At 49.5% G+C, this 19911-nt stretch overlaps 2 protein-coding genes and 1 long non-coding RNA gene across 9 annotated transcripts in view; 1 reads left to right on the forward strand and 2 right to left on the reverse strand.

The window, feature by feature from the left end:
* Positions 1–5790, reverse strand: part of MAPKAP1 (MAPK associated protein 1) — an 80568-nt gene extending 74778 nt beyond the window's left edge. For both annotated transcript variants that reach the window (XM_036393990.2, XM_036393988.2), the window contains exon 1: positions 5711–5790. The gene's annotated coding sequence lies outside the window, so the exon portion shown is untranslated. The remainder of the gene's footprint in view (positions 1–5710) is intronic.
* Positions 5791–6005: 215 nt separating this feature from the next.
* On the reverse strand, positions 6006–7686 carry LOC118693492 (uncharacterized). The gene is made up of 2 exons (XR_004981261.1): positions 7359–7686; positions 6006–6336 (listed from the first exon to the last, which is right to left on the reverse strand). It is a non-coding gene; the product is annotated as an uncharacterized LOC118693492 (long non-coding RNA).
* A 353-nt stretch (positions 7687–8039) lies between these two features.
* The window catches only part of PBX3 (PBX homeobox 3), a 104015-nt gene continuing 92143 nt past the window's right edge, over positions 8040–19911 (forward strand). For 3 of the 6 annotated variants that reach the window (XR_004981248.2, XM_036393652.2, XM_036393656.2), the window contains exons 1-2: positions 8087–9174; positions 10014–10087. Coding sequence is in view for 5 of the 6 variants with exons in the window: in XM_036393652.2 (XP_036249545.1) it covers positions 8978–9174; positions 10014–10087 (271 nt within the window). In the remaining variant the exon portion in view is untranslated. Of the gene's footprint in view, positions 9175–10013; positions 10088–19911 lie in introns of all 6 variants that reach the window. The other 3 variants (XM_036393654.1, XM_036393653.2, XM_036393655.2) reach the window with 3 other exon arrangements.

Raw genomic sequence — 19911 nt, forward strand, 5'->3', positions numbered from 1 at the left:
TCCATCCGTGGTGTCAGGCAGACAGCAGCAGGCACAGCTGGAGCCAGCCCCGTGCTGGACCCAGCGACTGGGGGGACTGCAGCCATGTGCCAGCCCTGCTCACTGCTGGCTGCAGGGGGAACGTTTGACCTTGAGCGTGAAAAATGCTGAGAGCGGCTCTCCTCACCTGGGGGAAAAGGCAGCGATTTCAGAATGGATTTCCCGGGTTTGTTAAAGGAGCGCAGTGGAATCTGACACAATGCCTCGCTGTCACTGCCCAGCACAGGGGGGCTGTCCCTGCCACTGCCCCACACCTGCAGAGAGCCAGGGCAGCCGTGTCTCACCTGCACAGCTGCCAGCAGTGCGGCAGGGCCCCTCTGTGCCACCCACTGCCCCAGCCCTGCTCCCTCCTGCAGCTCCTGACACATCTTCCAGCAGAACTATGGATTTCTCTTGGTGAGGTGACATCAGAGCCAGCAGGCACTTTCACACCCTGTGCCTGTGCCTGAAAGGCTGCGGGCTCCAGGTCAGACCCCTCCAGCTCCACCAAAAGCCCTGTGGTGCCACCAGCACATCTCCAACTGAAGAACATGTCCCTAAACACAAAGGGTTGATATTTTTGCCTTTCATGCTTTGAAACACACAGACCTCTAAACAAGCTGCAAGAAGCAATAAAATCAGAGAAAGCTGTCAGCAACTAAAAATGTTCTGCTGCAGGAAAGAGCTACAACTTTGAAGTTCCACCAATTTTAATGGAATGGCTTTAAGAGTCCTCCAGTTCAAATGGCTAAAAGCAGTTCCAAATTCCCCACAAAACTCTCCAATTCCTGCAATGTATCTTCCTCTCCAAATTATAAAAGTAAGAAGTAGGGGGAAAAAACCTTCTTTCCTCATGTTCTGCAAAGCTGTAGCTTGTTTTGGTTTTTTGTTTGTTTGTTTTAATATTGTTTAAATTGACTATCCTCTTTAAGAAAGTAATTAACAATTAAAGCCCTATTCAAAGTAAACAAAAGTATTCCAAAGACACAACTCGTGGAAGGTACAATTTGGATCCAAGACAACTGCTAACAAACTCAAAACATAGCAAGCTGGAAAAATTGTATACCATTGCAGGTCATGTTATCATTCAAGGGCTTCCATAGTCCTTGTACTCAAACACCTCCTCGACTGTAGCTCTTCAAAGTGATCTTTAAAAACTAATGAAAAAGATAGGCAGATTAGAATTAAAAATTGATTTTTCCCCCAGCGTCATATAAGCAGGAACAGGACGGCACGAACATACTTCAAAATTTATGATTCAGGTTCTATGAAATAATTTCCCAGTCAACTTCTGTCTGCAATTGCACAAGAAATGGTTCTGGTTATCTGCATTTGCAGCAGCCAAAATAATCAACCCCCTCAAACACAGACAGGTCCTGGGCAGGCAGGATAAAGGAAAGTGAACTGAAATATTCGAACATTCAAGTTTATGTTTCAGCAAAAGCTCAAGTGCATTTAAGAGTGAATACTTATCTGCAGAAGCTGTCACTCACGCTCTGGTCCTATCATTAAAAAGAAAATAATCATTTACAGTCATACAAAGAGGCTCTCTCACAAGAGAGACTGGAATTGGGAAGTTATGATGAGCAAACACTACATTACACACAACTTCCAACAAATTATTTGTTCATTTCCAGACCTGTAAATCAATCTGGCAATAGCTCTGTATTTTTGAAGTGCTTGGAATTTGGCTATACTTTTGTTGTCACACTAATCAGGATGCAAATAACACCAATTCCAATATTTTAATTACTGAGCTTTAGAGGGGGGAGAAAATATTGGGGTATGTATGGGAAGTATTCACTCTTCTCTTTCCTGATCTTGTCAAATCTTTATTTAATTGCAGACAAGTTGATTCTCTGCTAACCTGAGAAATCTTGCATCAAGATTTTAAGCAAATAAATAAGTATAAAAAAATGCAGAGATTATAAATTAGAGCAGACAAATCTGTATCTAGACTCGTGCCTGCAAAGAGCATTCTATCAATATAGCGAAATGCTAATCTCCTAATTAACAACCTAATTAGGTAATTATGGCTTTGCAGAGGGATGCCTAAATGAAATATGACAACATGGTCACCTCTTTATATGGCACCTGTGGGCCTTTTCAGCTGTCACAGCCGAGAGTGCAATATCAATTTGAACAGATGACAAAGTGTTGTCATTTTTCATTCAGATATTGTGCTGAATGCTGGATCCAGCGCTCCCAGCGCCCGGCTCTGCTCCCTGACTACGGCCAAACCTCTCTCCATTTTCAATGCCTCTGATGGAGCCGGGTTTCTCCTGCTGTCTGCAGGGTTCCCTGCCTCACGGCACAGCTGCAGGGCCACCCTGGGCTGACCCCCACCCCGGAGCCCCCCGACCCATTTCACAGCAGGCATGGGGGAGAATCACCGTGCAGAAACAACAGCTGAGCTCATGACTGAGGCTGAATTGCTGCTGGCTTTGAAATAACAAAACCAAACCAGAGGGCCTTGTAAATAACACATAGCATTCATTTCACTCTTATTCCTGCTGAACACTCTTTTCCAGGGGAACAGCAGTCTCTGTCCAGGGGAAGGTGAAGCTGATGGACTTTTGCACAGAAAGCTGGGAAGGAACACTTTCAACAAAGCTGCTTTTCCATGGAACACTTTCTGTCACTCATATGCCTAAAATGCTTTAAAGATAATTTGCTGAGCTTGAACATTCCTAAAGGCCATCAACCTGTTGGAGCGGGTCTGGAGGAGGCCACAAAAACGTTCAGAGGGATGGAGCACCTCTGCTATGAGGAGGGCTGAGAGAATGGGAATTGCTCAGCCTGGAGAAGAGAGGGCCAGGAGTGACCTAATGCAGCCTTCAGCACCTGAAGGGAGTCTACAGGAAAGATGGAGAGACACCACACACAAGGGATGGAGGGACAGGACACAGGGAATGGATAGGATACCAAACCACTCTGGGATTCTGTGATAAATATCTTGTTGGAGAGTGGAGAATGAAAGCACAGTGCCCAAATATCAGACTAGAGCTGCTATTTTCACAATTCTCAGTGTGATATTCAAGAGCCTAAAAAACCTAATAAATTTCATAAACATCAATACAAGGTTTTCAAAAATAACTGAATCTCAAAAATAACTGAATGAGGAAGCTTCACCATGTTACCTTTTTGCCTGTTTGCTACTGAGAAGTTTGGGTTTTACACACGCAAAGGTCCCCAGGCTGACAGAAGCTGCCTTGCCTGGAGCCAGGACAGAGCCTGGGGACACGAAGCAGGCCCAGGCAGCTCAGGGGCCCTCAGCCACTGCACAGCTCTGCAGCAGCACCACCGAGGGTCTGGCACTGCCAGGCAGGGGTGCCCTGAACAGCAGCACCTGCCACAACAAACACTTTGCTCCTTGTCAGTTTCTTTAGGTTGTTGCCATTCCACTTTCGAGTGCATGGAAATATTTTTATTGCATTAAAAACATGGTCATAATCTTATTTTTTAAATACAGCAGCATGCAAGCTGCTTTTGATGTAAGAAACACTCATGATGATCAGACCTACTTAAAAATGCCTGAGATCTTCAGCCCCTTTGGGCCTTTATGTCAAATGGAACTGGACAGATCCACATTCCTTCAGCAAAAGATGAATCCCCTGTTCCTCTGGCTTTTAATTTTGGGTCTGTCTCTTTCAAGAGCACACAAAACATATTCAAGGAGCTTTGTTTTGCTCTCAGAATAATGGATTTAGATACAGCACTTCTCAGGCAATAAGCAAACAAGGTAGGGATTGCCCTTGTGCTGTCTGGGATATGAAACTGAGCTGACAGACAGTGAACAACAAGGCACCACACTTTGATGGAGCTCCTGAGCTCAGACACACACAGAGCTAATATAAAACTTCACAGCCTGGAGTCTGTGTCAGACTAACAGAAACACCCTGGAGAGCTCTGCTACAACACCTGAGGCAGCCCCTCTGCACAGCGGGTCCCAGGTGTGGAGTGGGGTCCCCAGGTGTGGGGCAGGGTCCCAGGTGTGGGGCAGGGTCCCCAGGTGTGGGACAGGGTCCCAGGTGTGGGACAGGGTCCCAGGTGCGGGGCAGGGTCCCCAGGTGTGGGGCAGGTCCCAGGTGTGGGACAGGGTCCCAGGTGTGGGGCAGGGTCCCCAGGTGTGGAGCGGGGTCCTCAGGTGTGGGGCAGGGTCCCCAGGTGTGGGACAGGGTCCCAGGTGTGGAGCGGGGTCCTCAGGTGTGGGGCAGGGTCCCCAGGTGTGGGGCAGGGTCTGTCCCTGAACGGGAACAGATGAAGACACGTGAGCTCCATCCCCATTTCTCAGCCAGTGTCGTTTGGCCTCGGATCCCAGAAGGAATTTCCTCACACAAAGGGCTGTCTGGGTTGGAAGGGGCTGCCCTGGGGGGTGGTGGAATCACCACCCTGAGGTGCTCAGGGAGTGACTGGAGTGGCAGTCAGTGCTCTGGCCTGGCGGACAAGCTGGTGCTCAGTCAGAGGCTGGACTCGATGATCTCAGAGGTTTTTTCCAACCTCAGTGACTGTGTGATCTCCAAAAAGAGTGCATGGGAATGGGCAGCTGCTGCATGGGGCTGTGACCAGTATGCTGCTCGTGCTGTGCCATTTGTTGCCATAACTGACCTTTCCATATAGGTGTGTGCTTTTCACGCTCACAGCTTCGAATGGTCGGGAAAATTTCGTGCTACATAACACAGATCCCTGTGCCAGGCTGCTTCACCTGCAGAGGCCTTCACCGATCCAAAGGAAATGCACAACAGGAATGTAGCTGTTACTTGTTATTTTAACATTCGTTATTTGTTATTTTCAATTTGTTACTTGTTGCAATCGGGTGAAAATTTAACCAACAGATGAGGAAAGGGTGTTACAACAAAGACCTGAAACGCGACCGATACAGAAATTGACTAAACTGGTTCTCCCTGCTTCAGTTATTTCTGTACAAGTCTATACGTACATGCTGATCTCAATTTATTTTTAATCTAACCCAAAAAAGTGTCCGTGAATGGAGCTGTTCTGAATTTGGAAAAGTAACCGAGAGAGTCTAATTCCCAGCCTTGCATCTACCTGATAATCCCCTGACGCCCAAACTCGTCTAGAACACTCGGGATACCCAAGCTTGGCTCTGGCATCTCTTTGCAGTCAATTTCCAAACTTCCGCTAGCACAGAAATCAACTCACTGCTGCATCTCGCGGACGCTTTCCCGCTCCCCCGGTGCTGCTCCCGGCTCTGACGGCACCGGCGGGCAGGTGCAGAACCGGGAGCCCCGTCCAGACCGGCATTTGGGCGTGATGCTGCCCAAAGCGCCGCCGGGGGCAGCGGGGCGGGCAGAGCCCTCCGTGCGGCCGGGACACGGGCCCGGGCCGTGTGACAGGGACACATGTCACGGGACCGGGATGGAGTGACCGGCACGCGGCCGGAGCCCGCACGCAGCCGCGTGCCTCCCGCTGCCCGGGGCATCCCGGGCTCCCCGCCGCGCTCACCTGGCCCCGCCACCCATCGCTGCCGGCCGCTCGCCTGCCCCGCTCCGCCCGCCCCGCGCTGCTCCCGCCGCGCCGCCGGGAGACGCGCCCGGTGAGCGCCGGTGCCCCGAGCCGCGTCCCGGGCAGGCTGGCGGCCGCCGCCGGCGGTCAGAGCATCCCGCGGGGCCCGCGAGGGGCTGACAGCGCGGGCAGCCCGGCCCCGGCCGCCCCCCCGCCCCGCACTTACCGGCGCCGCCGCCGCCGCCGCGGGGCCGCGCAGCCGCTTCCGGGTCCGGGTCCGGCGGAACGGGCGCGGGGCCGCGCGCGACCCGGAAGCGCCGCGGCCGCGGAAATGACGGCGCGGAACGGGTGGGGCGGCGGCACCGGCAGCGCGGAGCGGCCCGGCCGGAGGCGGTGCGGCCGCACGGAGCGGGTCACGGGCTCCGGTGGGCACGGCAGCCCAGCCCGTGATGCCCCGGTCGGTACCGGGACAGCCGGTGCCGCACGACCACACACAGGAAGCTTTTCTCACGGGGACCGCACCAGTTTTGTTTCCAATTTTATTTCCAATAAAAGCACAGTGCAGGTAGCGCTCGGTGTACAAACACAGCGGGATGAACCCCGCACACGGTCGCTGCTGCCCGGGCCAGGGACCGAGCGCTGCCCCAGGCCGTGAGCAGCGTCCCTGGGGTACCCGGGGCTCCGGGGCTGTGTCCACACGGCTGCCGGGGCGAGCAGGGGTGCCCAGCCACACCCGCGGCCTCCTGGAGCTGCAGCTGTTCCCAGCTGTTCCCAGCTGTTCCCAGGGTTCCTGTTCCTGGCCGTGTGTCCCTGTCACCTTTCCAGACTTGCTGGTGCAGCTTCTGCAATTTCCTGTGGAAGTAAGGACACTTGTTAATTAAAATCCCTGAGGAAAGGCTAACGCGTCTCAGCAGTTGCACACATCAAAAAGCAGCTGCCTTTGAGAGGGAGACAGTGGACAGCATGGCACAAGTGCCACCAAGGGCCTGTGAGGAGCAGGTACCAGTGACTGGCAGTGCAGAGCGAGGGCAGGAGCTGGAGCTGCCCCAGCACAGGGCATCTCACAGGGAGTGCCCGGCTGCAGCTGAAAGAGCCAGAGCTCTGAACTCAGCCTTCTAAAACTGTACAAAAAATCACCCAGAACAGCAGCTTTCCACCGATGTGGTGAGGCCCAGCAGGTCCCTGCAGGGCCAGGGAGTCCTGTCCCGTTTGCAAATGCATCGGTGATAATAATAAACAATAATAAACAATAATACCAATTTAAAATGCCTTTGGGGTAGCATTCTTAGTAAAACTGGATAACCCTGAAAACTCACTGGCTCAAGACAGACAATGGTGGAATAATTAGGATGTAAAGTAATTGAAATGTGAATGAATTCACTAATTGCATGGGGGGGACAGTGAGAGCACAGATTTGTTGACCAGGAGCCATCTCCATCTGCACCAGCCACACCTGACCCCAGCCATTGGTGAAAGGGTTCCTGTGACATGCAGGGCCTGAGTGACGGTGTGGGACGGTGATGCCAGCTGGGACTGGGGGAGCCGGGAGCTCTGCTTGGCCCATGCCAAGCCTGAGGCATGAGCCAGACCACCAGGAAGGTTAGAGGATGAGTCTGGGCATGGCTCCGCTGAGATTGTCCGTCACGGACAGAGCACATTCAGCACATTAAGGATGGTTTAAGTGCCGCTGTGACTGTCCATCGCACCTACAGCAGCCTTCCCTACGAGGCCTCTATGGGGGCAGCCGTGTGAGCAAAACGGACCAGGACTGAAGGAATTTGGAGCGAACGGGGCAGTGTCCCACGTGAGGACAGTCTGAGGAGGGGTGGCAGCGACCTGCAGGTAACCTCTTAAGAGAATGAACTCGTAATTACCCTTGGTGCCTGTGCTTTATTCTCTTCCCATTTCCGCGGTTCTGTGCAGATTTACAAAAAGATAATTTGCAATGACGCCGGTAACGTACGGCCTGGGCCGTGGGCTGTGCCAAAGGCTCCCGTTCTATCCCGCAGCTTCACCGCGGGGACACGCTCAAGGCACGGGCCCCAGCACACCGGCCCGGGACCCTTCATCCTGCGCCGGGGCTCCATCTCACGGCCGCAGCTGCCGGCCCCGGGGCGGGCCTGGCCTCCCCCGGGAGTTCGGAGGCATCGGACCCGGCCCGGCGGGACCGCGCGGGCCCGGGCCTCCGTCACCACGGCAACGGGGGCGGGCCCCGGGCTGCTCGCCCCGCCCACGCCGCCGTTCGAACGGCCCAATCATAAGTTCCTTAGTCGGGAGAGGGCCCGAGGCGGGGCGGGCGGGCACGACACCATCCTGCGCGCCCCGATTGGCCAATGCCGCCGCCAGCTCCCGCCCTCCCGCACAGCGATTGGCCGCCGCGCCCGTCGCTCCCGCACGAGGCCGCCGCCTCCCGCCCGCCCCGGGAGCGCGGGCGCCGCTGGGCCCCGCGGGAGGGCCGCGCGCGCGGACCGGGGCGGGCGGGGCCCCGCGCGGGGCGGGGCGGGGCGGGGCGGGGCGGTGGGACCGCCCGGCGGGGCGGGGCCGAGCCCGGGCGGGGCGGGGTCGGCGGGCGGGGCGGGGCCGGCGCTCCGCTCCCTCTCGCGCGCCGCTCGGCTCCTTCACAGGGTGACACGTCTGCGGTGAGTGAGTGGCGTTGGCAGCCTGTCAATCCCTCACCGGAGCGGCCATCAAACAACATAAAACACGCGCGGGCACCGGGCGCGGGGCTCATAAATTCCGGCGGGCCGATATTTTTGCACATTGCTTTGCAGAGAGTGTGTAATTAATTTTTTTACAGTTCTTTCCCCGTTATTTCCGCTCTTTTCTTTGCACAAGTTCAAACTTTTGATTGCTGCTGTCTCACCCCCGTGCACAGACTTGGGATCGTTTGTTATTTGGGGGGGAGGGCGATTAATTTTTTTTTTCCCTCTGTGATTGTGTTTTCTTGGCTTTTTTATGTTGCAATTTGGGGGTGGGGGTGTTCGCTGGTTTGTTGTGGTTTTTGCTGTTTGCACCCTCCCAACTTCTGAAGGATTTGAAAGCGAGTTTTTTTGATTTTGCATTTAATTTTTTTTTTTAATTTTGCCTTTTTGCAAAGAAGATTTTTGGACACGTGGGGAAAGACATAAAAAGCAACAATAAAAATAAAAAAGGAAAAAAAAAAAGCTTTGGAGGAAGATTGTACCAGGAAAACCTCACAGAAATCTGCTCAGCTCATTTATCCGAGGCACCAATATGATGATGATGAAAGAAGATTGTAACTAAAGAAGAGAGTGATTTACTGCCCTGGGAAGGAGAAGAGAGTGGAATAAACAGCTGAGATCCGGTCAAAACACAAATACTACATTTTTTTTTTGTTATTGTTTTGTTTGGCTTCTTTTTTTTTTTCCCTTTTTTCGTGGTGTGTGTGCAGAGCGCGGTCAGGAGCGCGGCACTGGGACTGAGCGGGGCAGGCGCTGCCGTGACCGCCCGGAGCGCGGCCCGGCCCGGAGCCATGGACGATCAGTCCAGGATGCTGCAGACTCTGGCCGGCGTGAACCTGGCCGGGCACTCGGTGCAGGGGGGCATGGCCCTGCCGCCTCCCCACGGACACGAAGGGGCTGACGGCGACGGCAGGAAGCAGGACATCGGCGACATCCTCCATCAGATCATGACCATCACTGACCAAAGCCTGGATGAGGCACAAGCAAAGTTGGTTTCGTCTAATTAAACCTTGTCTTTTAAAAAAATTATTATTAATATTATTATTTTTTAAATTATTTTTGGTGTGTGTGTGTGGTTTTTGTTTCTCTCCTTCCTGCTCCTCTGCAGAGACCCGGAGTCTCACAATTAAGAGCAACTTCTTGGGGCCGTAAGAGAAATTACCAGCAGCCAAGGCAGAGCCAAGTTGCTATTTATGCTATTTAATGATTTCTTTCCTTAAAAAAAAAAATAGATATGATAAATGTAGAAGTGTGCGATGGTTCTGCCGTCACTGTGGCGCGGGAGGCTGTGGCTGGTCCCTGCCGTTCCCGCTGGACACTGTCCGGTGGATACCGGCCTTTGCGCCGCCGTCCATCCGTCTGTCTGTCCAGCCATCCCTCAAAGTACAACTTTGCCTCTTTCTTTCTTTTCTTGTCTCAAAGTGGCAGCAGATGAATTATAAATCTGACCAGATATTGCTGCAGGAGAGGGTGTGTGTGTGTGAATAAAACCCAAACCAAACCCTGGCTGTATTAAATCACAATAAATACAAAAACAATGTTAACTCTGCACACCTCCCCCCCCCCCCTCCCAATCTCCTTAATAAATCAGTTCTAATATCGCAGGACGGGGACAAGGGGGGTGGTTTTTCCCCCTCGTTCGGGCGGTGTTTGCACAAAGATAATTCCGCATGAAAGCGAAGCGGGATGAGGGAGGTTCCGGCCGGCCCTCGCTGCCCGCGGCCCCGGGACCCCCGGCCGGGGGGCGAGCGGCCCCAGCGCGGGGCTGGGGAAGGCGCCATGTTGCTGGAGCCCGGCGCTAACCGCTTGTCCTGTGCTCTTTTGCAGGAAACACGCCCTGAACTGCCACAGGATGAAACCCGCCCTGTTCAGCGTCCTCTGCGAGATCAAGGAGAAAACAGGTACGGGCCGCCCGCGCCGCCGCCGCCGCAGCCATCTTAGCGCTCCCGCCTGCGCCGCGCCGGGCCCGGCGCCCCTCACGCCGCCGGGGGCGGGGGCCGGGCCGGGCCGGGGGAGCCCCGCGGGGCCGGGGGCACCCGGCGGCTCCTGAGGCGGCGGGAGCGCCGTGAAAGGGCGCGGGGGTCCCCCCTCACGGCCCCCGGGGCCCCGGAGCGTCCGCGCTGCCGTGTTACCGTCAGACAGTGTGTGAAAGACATGCCGGGGCGGTGTGACCGCGGGATTTAACCCCGGCACCGGACCGGGAGCTCCGTGAGGGGCGGGGGCGCCGAGCCGAACCCGAGGCGGCCCCGCCGTGGGCGCCCCGACCCCGCTCCTGTGCCCGGCGCTGCTCCGGCGCCTCCCGGGCGCTGGGTTTTTAAACGCCAAAATTATCAAAAATCATCTCAAAAGTGCGGGTTTTTTCGTCTTCATTAACGCGACAGGAATAAACTCCGTGCTTTTCTTGTGGGCATTTTAGGAGATTTTTTTGCAATTTTTTCACATCACTGAATTTATAGAATTTTTTGTTTGTTTGTTTAAAGAAGAAAATTCGCAAAGTATTCTGCTTTGTATTATGAGAACAAGGACATTTAGTGAAAATAATATTTAGTGAGAATAAGAACATTTAACAATAGTAAAAACATTTAACAATAGCAAAAACATTTACTATGACTGGATTTAAAAATGAATAGTCAATTATTCACATATAGCTTAAGCCATTGCCTGGCTTTTTAGCTCTATGTGATACTCAATAACGTTCTGCGTAATTCCGCACTGAAAAAATAAACCTGGATGAAAACAACCCAACGTGAAATCATTGCAAATCTGAGCCGTGGAGCCCGGAGTGAGCGGTTCTCTGTGAATTATGGTGCTTTATGTCCAAGGGTTTCTTTGCTACCAGGGATCCACTTCAGTTCCTGCTGACAGCTAAGCACTAGGGTATTGACTGTGTTGTGAATATTAAGATTGATTCTGCTTTATGTTGCATTATATTACCCGGGATAAGGGGAATGATCCCTCTCCCTTCCCACCTACCTACGTTCCACCTCGGCCGGCTAGTAACCCCTTTCCTTCGGCTTGTGTTTGTTTCCTGCCTTGCCCTAAACTTCTCTGCCCGTCCTGCTCCGGAGCCAGAGAGCGACCTGCCCTCGGTGTTCAGACATTTGCAGGAGGCACATTTCAATTAAGGAGGCAGGCGTAGGTCCCGCGGTCACTTTATTTGCAGAGGGCTTAGCCTCAGTGTTTTGAAAGGCAAGTGTAGTCAGCCACATGTCAGAGGTGAGCTGCGAAGAAAGCCCGAGTCCTTTCAGCAGTGGGATTACTGGCACAGGGTGTTTGTGAGGCCGCCGCCGTCTCGCAGGCGAGGGGGAACCTGACAAGAGGCTCTGTGGTCTGAAACCTTTCGGGGTGTTTCAGTGATAACTTGTAAGTTGGGATCCTGCATTTGTGCTGCAAGAAGTCGGGCAAGTTTTCAAGTTATCTCTCTTTTGTGAGAACCAACAAAGAGTGAAGGCGTCTGCCTGCCCAAAGGCGAGCTCCTGCCAGCCCCGCAGCACGGGAGGGACACGATTAATGCTCTGAGTGATTGATGGAGATGGATCCACACCTCCACCAAAAACTCTTCCCGGAAGGGGACCTTCACTCAGGGTCTCCCAGTTGAGGTGAAATGTCTGTTCAGGCTTTACTTAGTGTGCTAAACCAAAGAAAACCTGAAAATAAATTGTAGCCCGTTATCTGGAAGCTGTTCTTGGAGGGAACGGCTCAATTCCAAACTGGAAGCTCGAGGAAGGGTCTGAGATGCAGTTAAAGCAGAGGTGTCCCGCTCTCCACCTAGGGCTCTGCATTGTCTTGGGGTCCGACAATCACCAGGTGCTTAAACCTGCCTCCCATGGGGTCGTGTGCTGGTGTTTAATTCTTCCTGATCAGAACCAAAGTTTACCTGGGTGTGGGAATTGCTGTGATGGCTTCATCACTGCCTTCCTCCAGAGGTGAGGAAGTCATATCTGTTCAGAAACAAGTCATGCGATATTTAAGTAATTTTTATATTGAATTATGTATTTATTTGCATTTTAGTAGTTTCAGTACAGTAGTTTCAGCAAGGACTTTGTGAGACTGGATGGGAGAGAGCACAAGGAGGAATCCTCAATTTGCATGGAGCCACTCTGTCACTTCCCAGCAAGGGTTAATGGATGCATCTCATTTCTGAAAGCCTCACACAGGGTCAGGAGCTGAAGATTTTTATTTTTTCTCCCTGTGAGGTATTTACCATGTACAAAGCAAATCACTGAGTTACTGAATTTAGCCTGACATTTCTTTTTTAACATTTTAACATTTTCAAAAGTGCTGCATAATACATTTAAGTGCTTTACAGCTATTAATAGCTGTGTGTATTCTGAGAGGCAACCACAAGGTAGCACGGTGTTCATAAAGAAACTGCCACCTCTGGCTTTAATTAGTTCAAAGAAAAATTATACCAGAGTTCTTCCGAAGCCCCTCCAATAAACAGGAAGATGAGCGAGTGAGGAGCCGCTGGCTCCCTTTGGCTGTGCTCTGCCCGTCCCTGAGGTGTCACTGGGCACACGCTCACATCTGTTGCATACCTGTGTCACACTCCGCTTCCTCACGTCCTGCCAGAAGGAATCGAAAACTGATTTGCACCATTGTTTGGTTTTTTTTTTTTTTTAATAGCTCTTTTTTACTGACTAAAACACCTACAGACCGGTGATTTTATTAAGCTTCCTCCAGGATGTTGCTCAACCTGGGGTCCTGGTTATTCTTGTGGAGAAAGAAGTGAAAATATATTAATTCTTGTAGTTTTAAAATGTCTTAGAGAATTGCAATTATTTCCCAATGGAGCAACATATTGTTAGGTCCTGGACTGTGCCGATAGATAATTTAGGTTTTTGTCTTAAAAGTCATTTGTGGAGACAGGATCACACATTTATAAAAATGTCTGAATTCACGTGCATAACGGTGCACACATCTACAGTTCTTTATTTATTTATTTATTTCCCCAAGTCCAGCAGCAACAATGATAGCTGCCAAGCAACCCCGAATTTACTGTCACCACCACCCCTAAATAGCATTCATTTCCTAGTAAAGCCTAATGGCATACATGATGGTTTGCCAGATTTGTGGCCTTTGTGAGGCTTATAAGCAGGACTGACTTGGGAAGATCATAAAAGTTAATGAACTTCTCGACTGCAGGAGGTGTCCGCAGGGGAAGTGAAAGGCCTGCTCGGCTGCTCGGGCTGCTGCAACTATTTTTTATGTCTAAAGAGAGAGGATGAAAATGTTCATTAAGAACGTTCTCCCCGTGCATAGATTTTGGTGTTAAAGAATGAATGAAAAAAGCTCTGGAAACCGGACAAACCGCGTGTCAGCCACGGGGTTAATCCTCGCTGTTCCCGTGTAAGTTACCTTTATGTTTATTGCTACAGCTGTGACCGGCCGTGCGCTGCCGTGCCTGTGATGAAAGGGCTGCACCGGGCCCGCCTGGCTGCAAAGCTCCTTATTGATGACCTGGCCGGGCTCGGGAACGCCCCTTGTCAATGCGCCGCAGGGCTGCAGCCGCGGCCGGGGACTCCTTGGAGCAGCCTGCCCTGCTGGCACGCTGCAAGGGAAATGTTAACCCCTGTGGGCACCGCGCGGCTGGAGCAGCCAGGCGCAGCACTCTGCCCTTGCACTGCACAAATTGCAACTTTCCAGCGAGGGTTCAGTGCGAACAACTCTCAGTAATCCACTGTAACCCTCAGTCCTGCCGGAGCATGAGAGGACGCAGATGGAACAATGAAATGGCACTGACAGCATACATATATGTGGGTGTGTGTGGGAGTGTGTGTGTGCATCTTGGCTATTTTCTAAATATCAGCTCTGATGTTATTGTTACTTACTTTAGCTCTTTAAAATATTTATGTACAGTCCTGTTTTTTTTCCCAAGCTGCTAAATACATATTTTGTTGTTCCCTAACTACCTGAAGAAGTCAGTGCTGGGCGTTTATGTGCATCCAGCTCAGCTTAAATTATTTAGATTTTGCTTCCATCTCATGCTTCAGTACCAAGGTTTGTCACGGACCCAGTGGTTGTACTTTTGAATGTATTTTTTTAATTGCCAGCAGATGTATTACAAATGATGCCGTGCAGCAGAACGTTTGGTCGTTTGCACTGTCCTTATGGCAATGACATTGCTTTTCTTCATAAATGTCCTACTAGGAAAAAATAAATTGAATAAAGTGTCTTGGTTGTCATTTGGTCATCTGTTTCCAACACATTCATTATCAGCAGCCTGGTTCTTTGGTGGATTTCTACCAGGGCACTTCTCTAGTTGAGAAAATGGCGATTTGGTGATTATAGACATTAGAGAAATTTGTGGTATTTTGTCTCACAGAACCTGAGACTGCACCTTACCTTCAGCGCTTCCTATTGCTGGTGCTCCTTGTTGCATTTAAATATCCATCTTCACCTTGAGTACTGGGATAAGTGGTTCCAGAGATTTTTTTCCCCCCCACTGTAAGGGATAAATTTGGCCCTACTTGTCAACCCTAATTTATTCAGGAGGAAGGATTTATTTTATTTATTTTATTTTATAGCTGTCTTTCATGTCCTTCCATTTATTTTTGAATTCTACACATTTGCTCGCTTATCTGAAAATACCAAATTATAGCAGTTACCGTGTGGTGTATTTTAGGATGCTTGTTGTAAGTTAAGGAATTTTTGCATTCAGAGATAAATTATTATCATGGCATGTAGGGAATGCAAAACAGTCTTTTTTTTTTTTTCTTTTTTTTTTTTCCCCAGGATTTAACACATTTATCAAGCTCTGTTCCTGCAGCTTTCAATGGTAAAATTGTATGATATGGATATTATGCTGTCTTTTTTCAATTTAAACATTGATTTGTGTGGAGCATTAATATAATGATATTTGCAGTCTACCGTAGACAAATATAAGCAGAATTAGACACTCTAAATTGTTACAAATGCAAGGCAATATTTAAACCCGCACGAAGGCCGTGTTAGTAATTCCGGAGCGGAGCGCGTGGCGGTCCGGTGCGGACGTGGCCTCGGGTTTCGGGCCGTTCCTCCGCTCCTTGCCCGTGGGGCCCCGTGGCGGCGCGGTGCGTGCTTGCTCGGCGGCGGGAGCGGAGGCGGCTCCGCGCGAGGAGCCCAAAGCAGCGGAGCCCCGAGCGGAGCCGCATCCGCGGCCGGCGCCGCGCTGAGCCCGAGCTGTCGGAGCCGCGATTGACACCCCGAGAAGAATGCTTTGTTTGTTTGCTCAGCAGTCATGTTTAATGCTCTTCGCTTATCAAGGTGATCAGCATGGTTCAGATAACACATGCCTGACACCGCCTGCCTTTTCTCACCAGCGTGTTGACCTTTTGTCACGTTTGCTTTTCTCCGGTAGGCAATTCCTGGCTTTAAGTGTGAATGGAGTAAATAATTCACATCAATATTTAATATAAATTATTAAAGTTTCTGTCAGCTCTTACAGTTCATGCTTTTATAGAGTTGGAGTAGTTCATCAGCCAAACAGATGAATTGTGCAGCTCAGCTGGACATTAGAGCTCCTCCATCGTGCTGCCGGGACTGAGGGAGGAAGCAGGGAATTAAATAGGAAAGGTAATGCAGCCTGGTCCTTCAACACTGGGTTTTTCAGTAATGCACATTCTTCAGGAAGGCTCGAAGCGCCAGATAAATATCCAGCATAATTTATTTTGTTATTACTGTACTTTTTTTTCCCCTCCGTGTTGCAAACAGAAATGCAGAAAACCCCACTGCCCCCCGGCATTTTCTTCTACTCTTTGTTATTGGCCTTCCTTTGGTGCTCCAGGCCCTTCCTGGGCTTAGGGTGGGAGTACTGGTGTTGGGAGGTAGGGTTTGGGTGTTTGTTTTTTTTTCCCCTCAGTGGTCTATTTCTATTTTTAAAGACTGCTGCAGAGCCCAAAGGTGATGAAGTTTCAGGGGTTTTTAGACCTTGTTTATAAATTACAATTTATATTTTGCAAAGTGACCTGTGACTGAATGTGGATTCTAAAAACATTTTTTAAAGGAGAAAAGCTCTGATCTCTGATTGTAACAGCTCAAATGTGTTTATTGCATCAGGAATTGAATAAAAATAGCATGTTTTGCATAAAAGCATATAGTAAAAATCATTATGCACTTACTTTAATTTTATGTTCTTTGAGGTGTTTCAGTTCTTTTGTTAATGATCAGTTCAATGCGTGTTGCACAGTCACAGGGACTGCAACAATGTGAATCACTGAATATCCCATGTAATACAAATCCATCACCTGGAAGGGAGGTGGGTTTGGATCATGTGTTTACAGGTCAAACCCTTTTGCTATACTTCAGTCATGCATCAACATTTAAAGCCAATCTCTCATTCCTTATTGTCCAGCAGGTGGCTTTGTCATAGATTATTTAATTTTTAATCATTTATTGTAAGTGGAAAAGGTTATTTAATAATATTATCCTGACGGCATTTTTTAAAAGAACAACAGTTTTCCATTATGTCCTGTGGTGTATGACGGGGTCAATGGAAGCATCTAGAGAGCTTCAAGTACACAATCTAAATTAAGATTCTAAACAGGCATTACAGATGCTGGTAACTTTGGCAATTATCATTTTGTTTGGTGAACAGTAGTAAAACAGTGTGCGGTAAAAGTGTTTAGAGAGAGAGGATAAATAAATTGAACAGTTTTGCAATGCAAAGTGGTTTGTGGTGTTTTTGAGGATTTCTTGGCTCTTGCTTAACTGCTATTGTGAAGCCTGGAGCAGATTTTCCCATTGCTAATGCCCTAGAAGTATTAATTCACTTTGATATGCTAATTAGAGGGCATTATGCAAGAAATGAGATTAAGTGGCAGCATGAAGCCATTTGCCTGTCAGTAAATTGAGAGCTTTAGCATCAGGAGGAGCTTTGTTTTTTCTGAGTTTCTCTTGGTTTTGCATATAAATAAAATTGATTGAAAGGTCTAGAGAAGCTTCTAGAACATTGGTGGTTCTTTTTCTCCTTCTATGATTATTTAAACTTCATGTTAAAGCCTTTCTCTGAATATTAATTGATCTAATGGGAGATACTGAACATGAAGAATTTCATTGTATTCTCAGTTACTGTATCTTAACAAAAGGAAAGTATTAGAATTCTTTGTGTCATCTGATTTTTGTGGGATTATTTTAGATATATCTTACAGCTTTGTATTCTAATGTCTCTGCCTGCTCCCAGCTGCTGTGCTGAGAGCTGTACCTGTGTGGAGGTGGTTTTGCCAGTTCTGCTGTTTTGAGGGCTGGTGTGAGGGCCCGGCTGGCTGAAGGCAAATGGAAGGCTCGGATTCCTGGCCAATAGGGCTGTGGACATTTGTCACCCCCACTCACCCACAGCTTTCCCACCATTTCAGATGCAAATCACACATGTATTTTCCTTCCTTTAGGAAAGAAGGGGTTGTAATATTGACCATAGATTTTATTCAACTGTCAGGAATTGTGTTAAAGTAACATTAAGGGATTGACTTACAGCCATAAGAGTGAGGGAATTTAGAGTTAATAGTTAAACCCTGCCCTTAACTCAACTCATTGAACCTATTTATTAGAGCATATATGATACATAAGATCACTGTGCTGAGACCTCTGCTGTAGCAGGATGCTCCAGGATGGCTCAAAGATGAGGTGTTCTGATAGAGTTCAATTTTCCCTTTGTTTTTTGAGGATTGGAGTTTTGGTGTGTGTGTGCATGTGTGGTTTTCATTCAGCCTCTGAGCTGCTTTACTACAGTTTTGTGATTAGTTTTGGTTTTGCAATACTGTTTTTTAAAAAATCAGAGAAGTAATTCGGAAACGGAACAAAAATTTAGCAAAAAATAAACCCAAAGCAAACCCAACCCGAGCCTTTCTAGTCCTCTTTGCCTGAGTGCAGCAGAGTGGCTGTTTGAGTGCCCATCTCCTCCACAGATCATTGTCGCAAAGTCAATCAGGGGAGCAGTGCTGTAGTGACAGTGCTTGTTATGAGCCCCAATAGTTATTTAAAAGAAAGGAAAAAGGATAAAAAAATGGCCCAGAGCTGTGTGTGGGGGCTGTTCATGCTGGATGCACATGCTCTCCCTGATCCTGGCAGCTGAAGTCTATCACTGTTGGGAAATCTTTAACATGAAGCACATGAGACACAAAGCGCGGCGGCCTCCCCGGAGCCACGGGGGTTTCACAGGCGCAGGACGAGTGGCACGTGCGCTGCGGGTCCCTGCCCGCCGTGCCCGCCGTGCCCGCCGTGCCCGCCCTGCTCCCCCACACGGGGGCCAGGGCCGTTCTCATGGGAAGCACGACGGCTCCCCAGAGCTTGGCCCAAAGAATCCCGTCAGGAATGTACAATCCAAAACTTTAGTTGTCATAGTGAACCTTTTTGATACTGGAAGGAACAAAACATCACCCGACACTGCAAAGTCAGTTCTCACAGGCAGCAAAAGGAAGCGTTGCTGGGCTCCAGCTGCTCATTTTGGGTTTCAGATTGTTGAACAAAAGAACTAAGTAATGAAAATGTTCTGAAGCCGACCTTAACTTTACCAGTAGAGCCCTGATGGCGTTGTTTCAGGAGAAGATGGTGCTGGAGAGGAAATCCTGGCACTGCGGGTTTGAGTCCTGGTGCTGCTGTTGGCTGGGGAAGGAACCTTCTTCGCCAGTTTCTGTAAGGGATGTGGTGAGGAGGGATGTGGTGACCTTGGTAGGGCACACCCCGAGCTTGGCCACCGCCTCATGGAACTGAATGCCAGAGCTTGCTTCTCTTATCTCTAAAATGGGAATGCTATCTGTCTGATTTTTTGTGAAGGTTGTGTTGACTTGGTGCTGTGTGTTAAAAAGGAATATTTTTATCAACTGTTTGGTTTAATTAAAATTGTTATGTCAGAGGTAAATTTACAGTATCCGCTTCATTCCATTTTGGCCGCAGATGAGTCCTACCTCCTGGAGATGAAGAAATTAAGCTTTCCTTAGACTTCTTCTTTTCTTGGCTTTAATCAGGAATGTTTTTTTACTCCATGGTTAGACCTTCCTTAAAGGATATCAGGGTTTCGTGCCTTGGTGGTTGGCTTGCTCAGTACAGAAGGAGAAGGTTTGCTCCCGTTGCTGGGGATCGGTGCTCTCCTTGTTCAGTAGCTGTTCAAGGCATGTTGGCACACTCAAAAGGCTGTGCCAGACACACTTTCTTATATTTGTTGATTAAAGAAGGAAGCGTGCTTTTAGCGAGGTTTGTAATTACAGAACACCCAAATGTTTGCTTATTTTCTTTCATGTGAGATCCTGGTAGCGTGATTGACTGTCACTAGTAAGAACAAGTTACAGTAGATTGTGCAATGATTCTTATTTGACTTCAAGGATGTATTTATTACCATTTTTGTACAAATTATACTAACATGAAAAGTTGTGGAAATGATTGTGCACTAGATAAGGTGATACATTACAGGAGTGGTTGGGTTTATGGAGCTTTATGCCGAGGTTTTCTCAGAAATTATAGCACAGTCCTGTCACTATAAAACCTGGAGATACACTTGGTAATAACATGCAGTGGAGGGATTTTTAGGATTTCACTTGTTATTCAAATAGAGTGGGAACTATCAGTTTTTCTAGCTCGTATTTCTTTCTTGTGTTGCACTGGGTGAAAAGGAGAAAGGAAGCCCGAGGACGGCAGAGTGGGCGCTGGGGTGTGGGCACCACAACCCTGCCCGATGCCTCCAGCCACAGGGCTGGGGAGGTTTGGCACTGGTGGAGTTCTCTGGGTACCCAGCGCTGGCATGGGACGCTGGGGG

Source organism: Molothrus ater, chromosome 20 (assembly GCF_012460135.2).
Source record: "Molothrus ater isolate BHLD 08-10-18 breed brown headed cowbird chromosome 20, BPBGC_Mater_1.1, whole genome shotgun sequence".
Lineage (NCBI taxonomy): Eukaryota > Metazoa > Chordata > Aves > Passeriformes > Icteridae > Molothrus > Molothrus ater.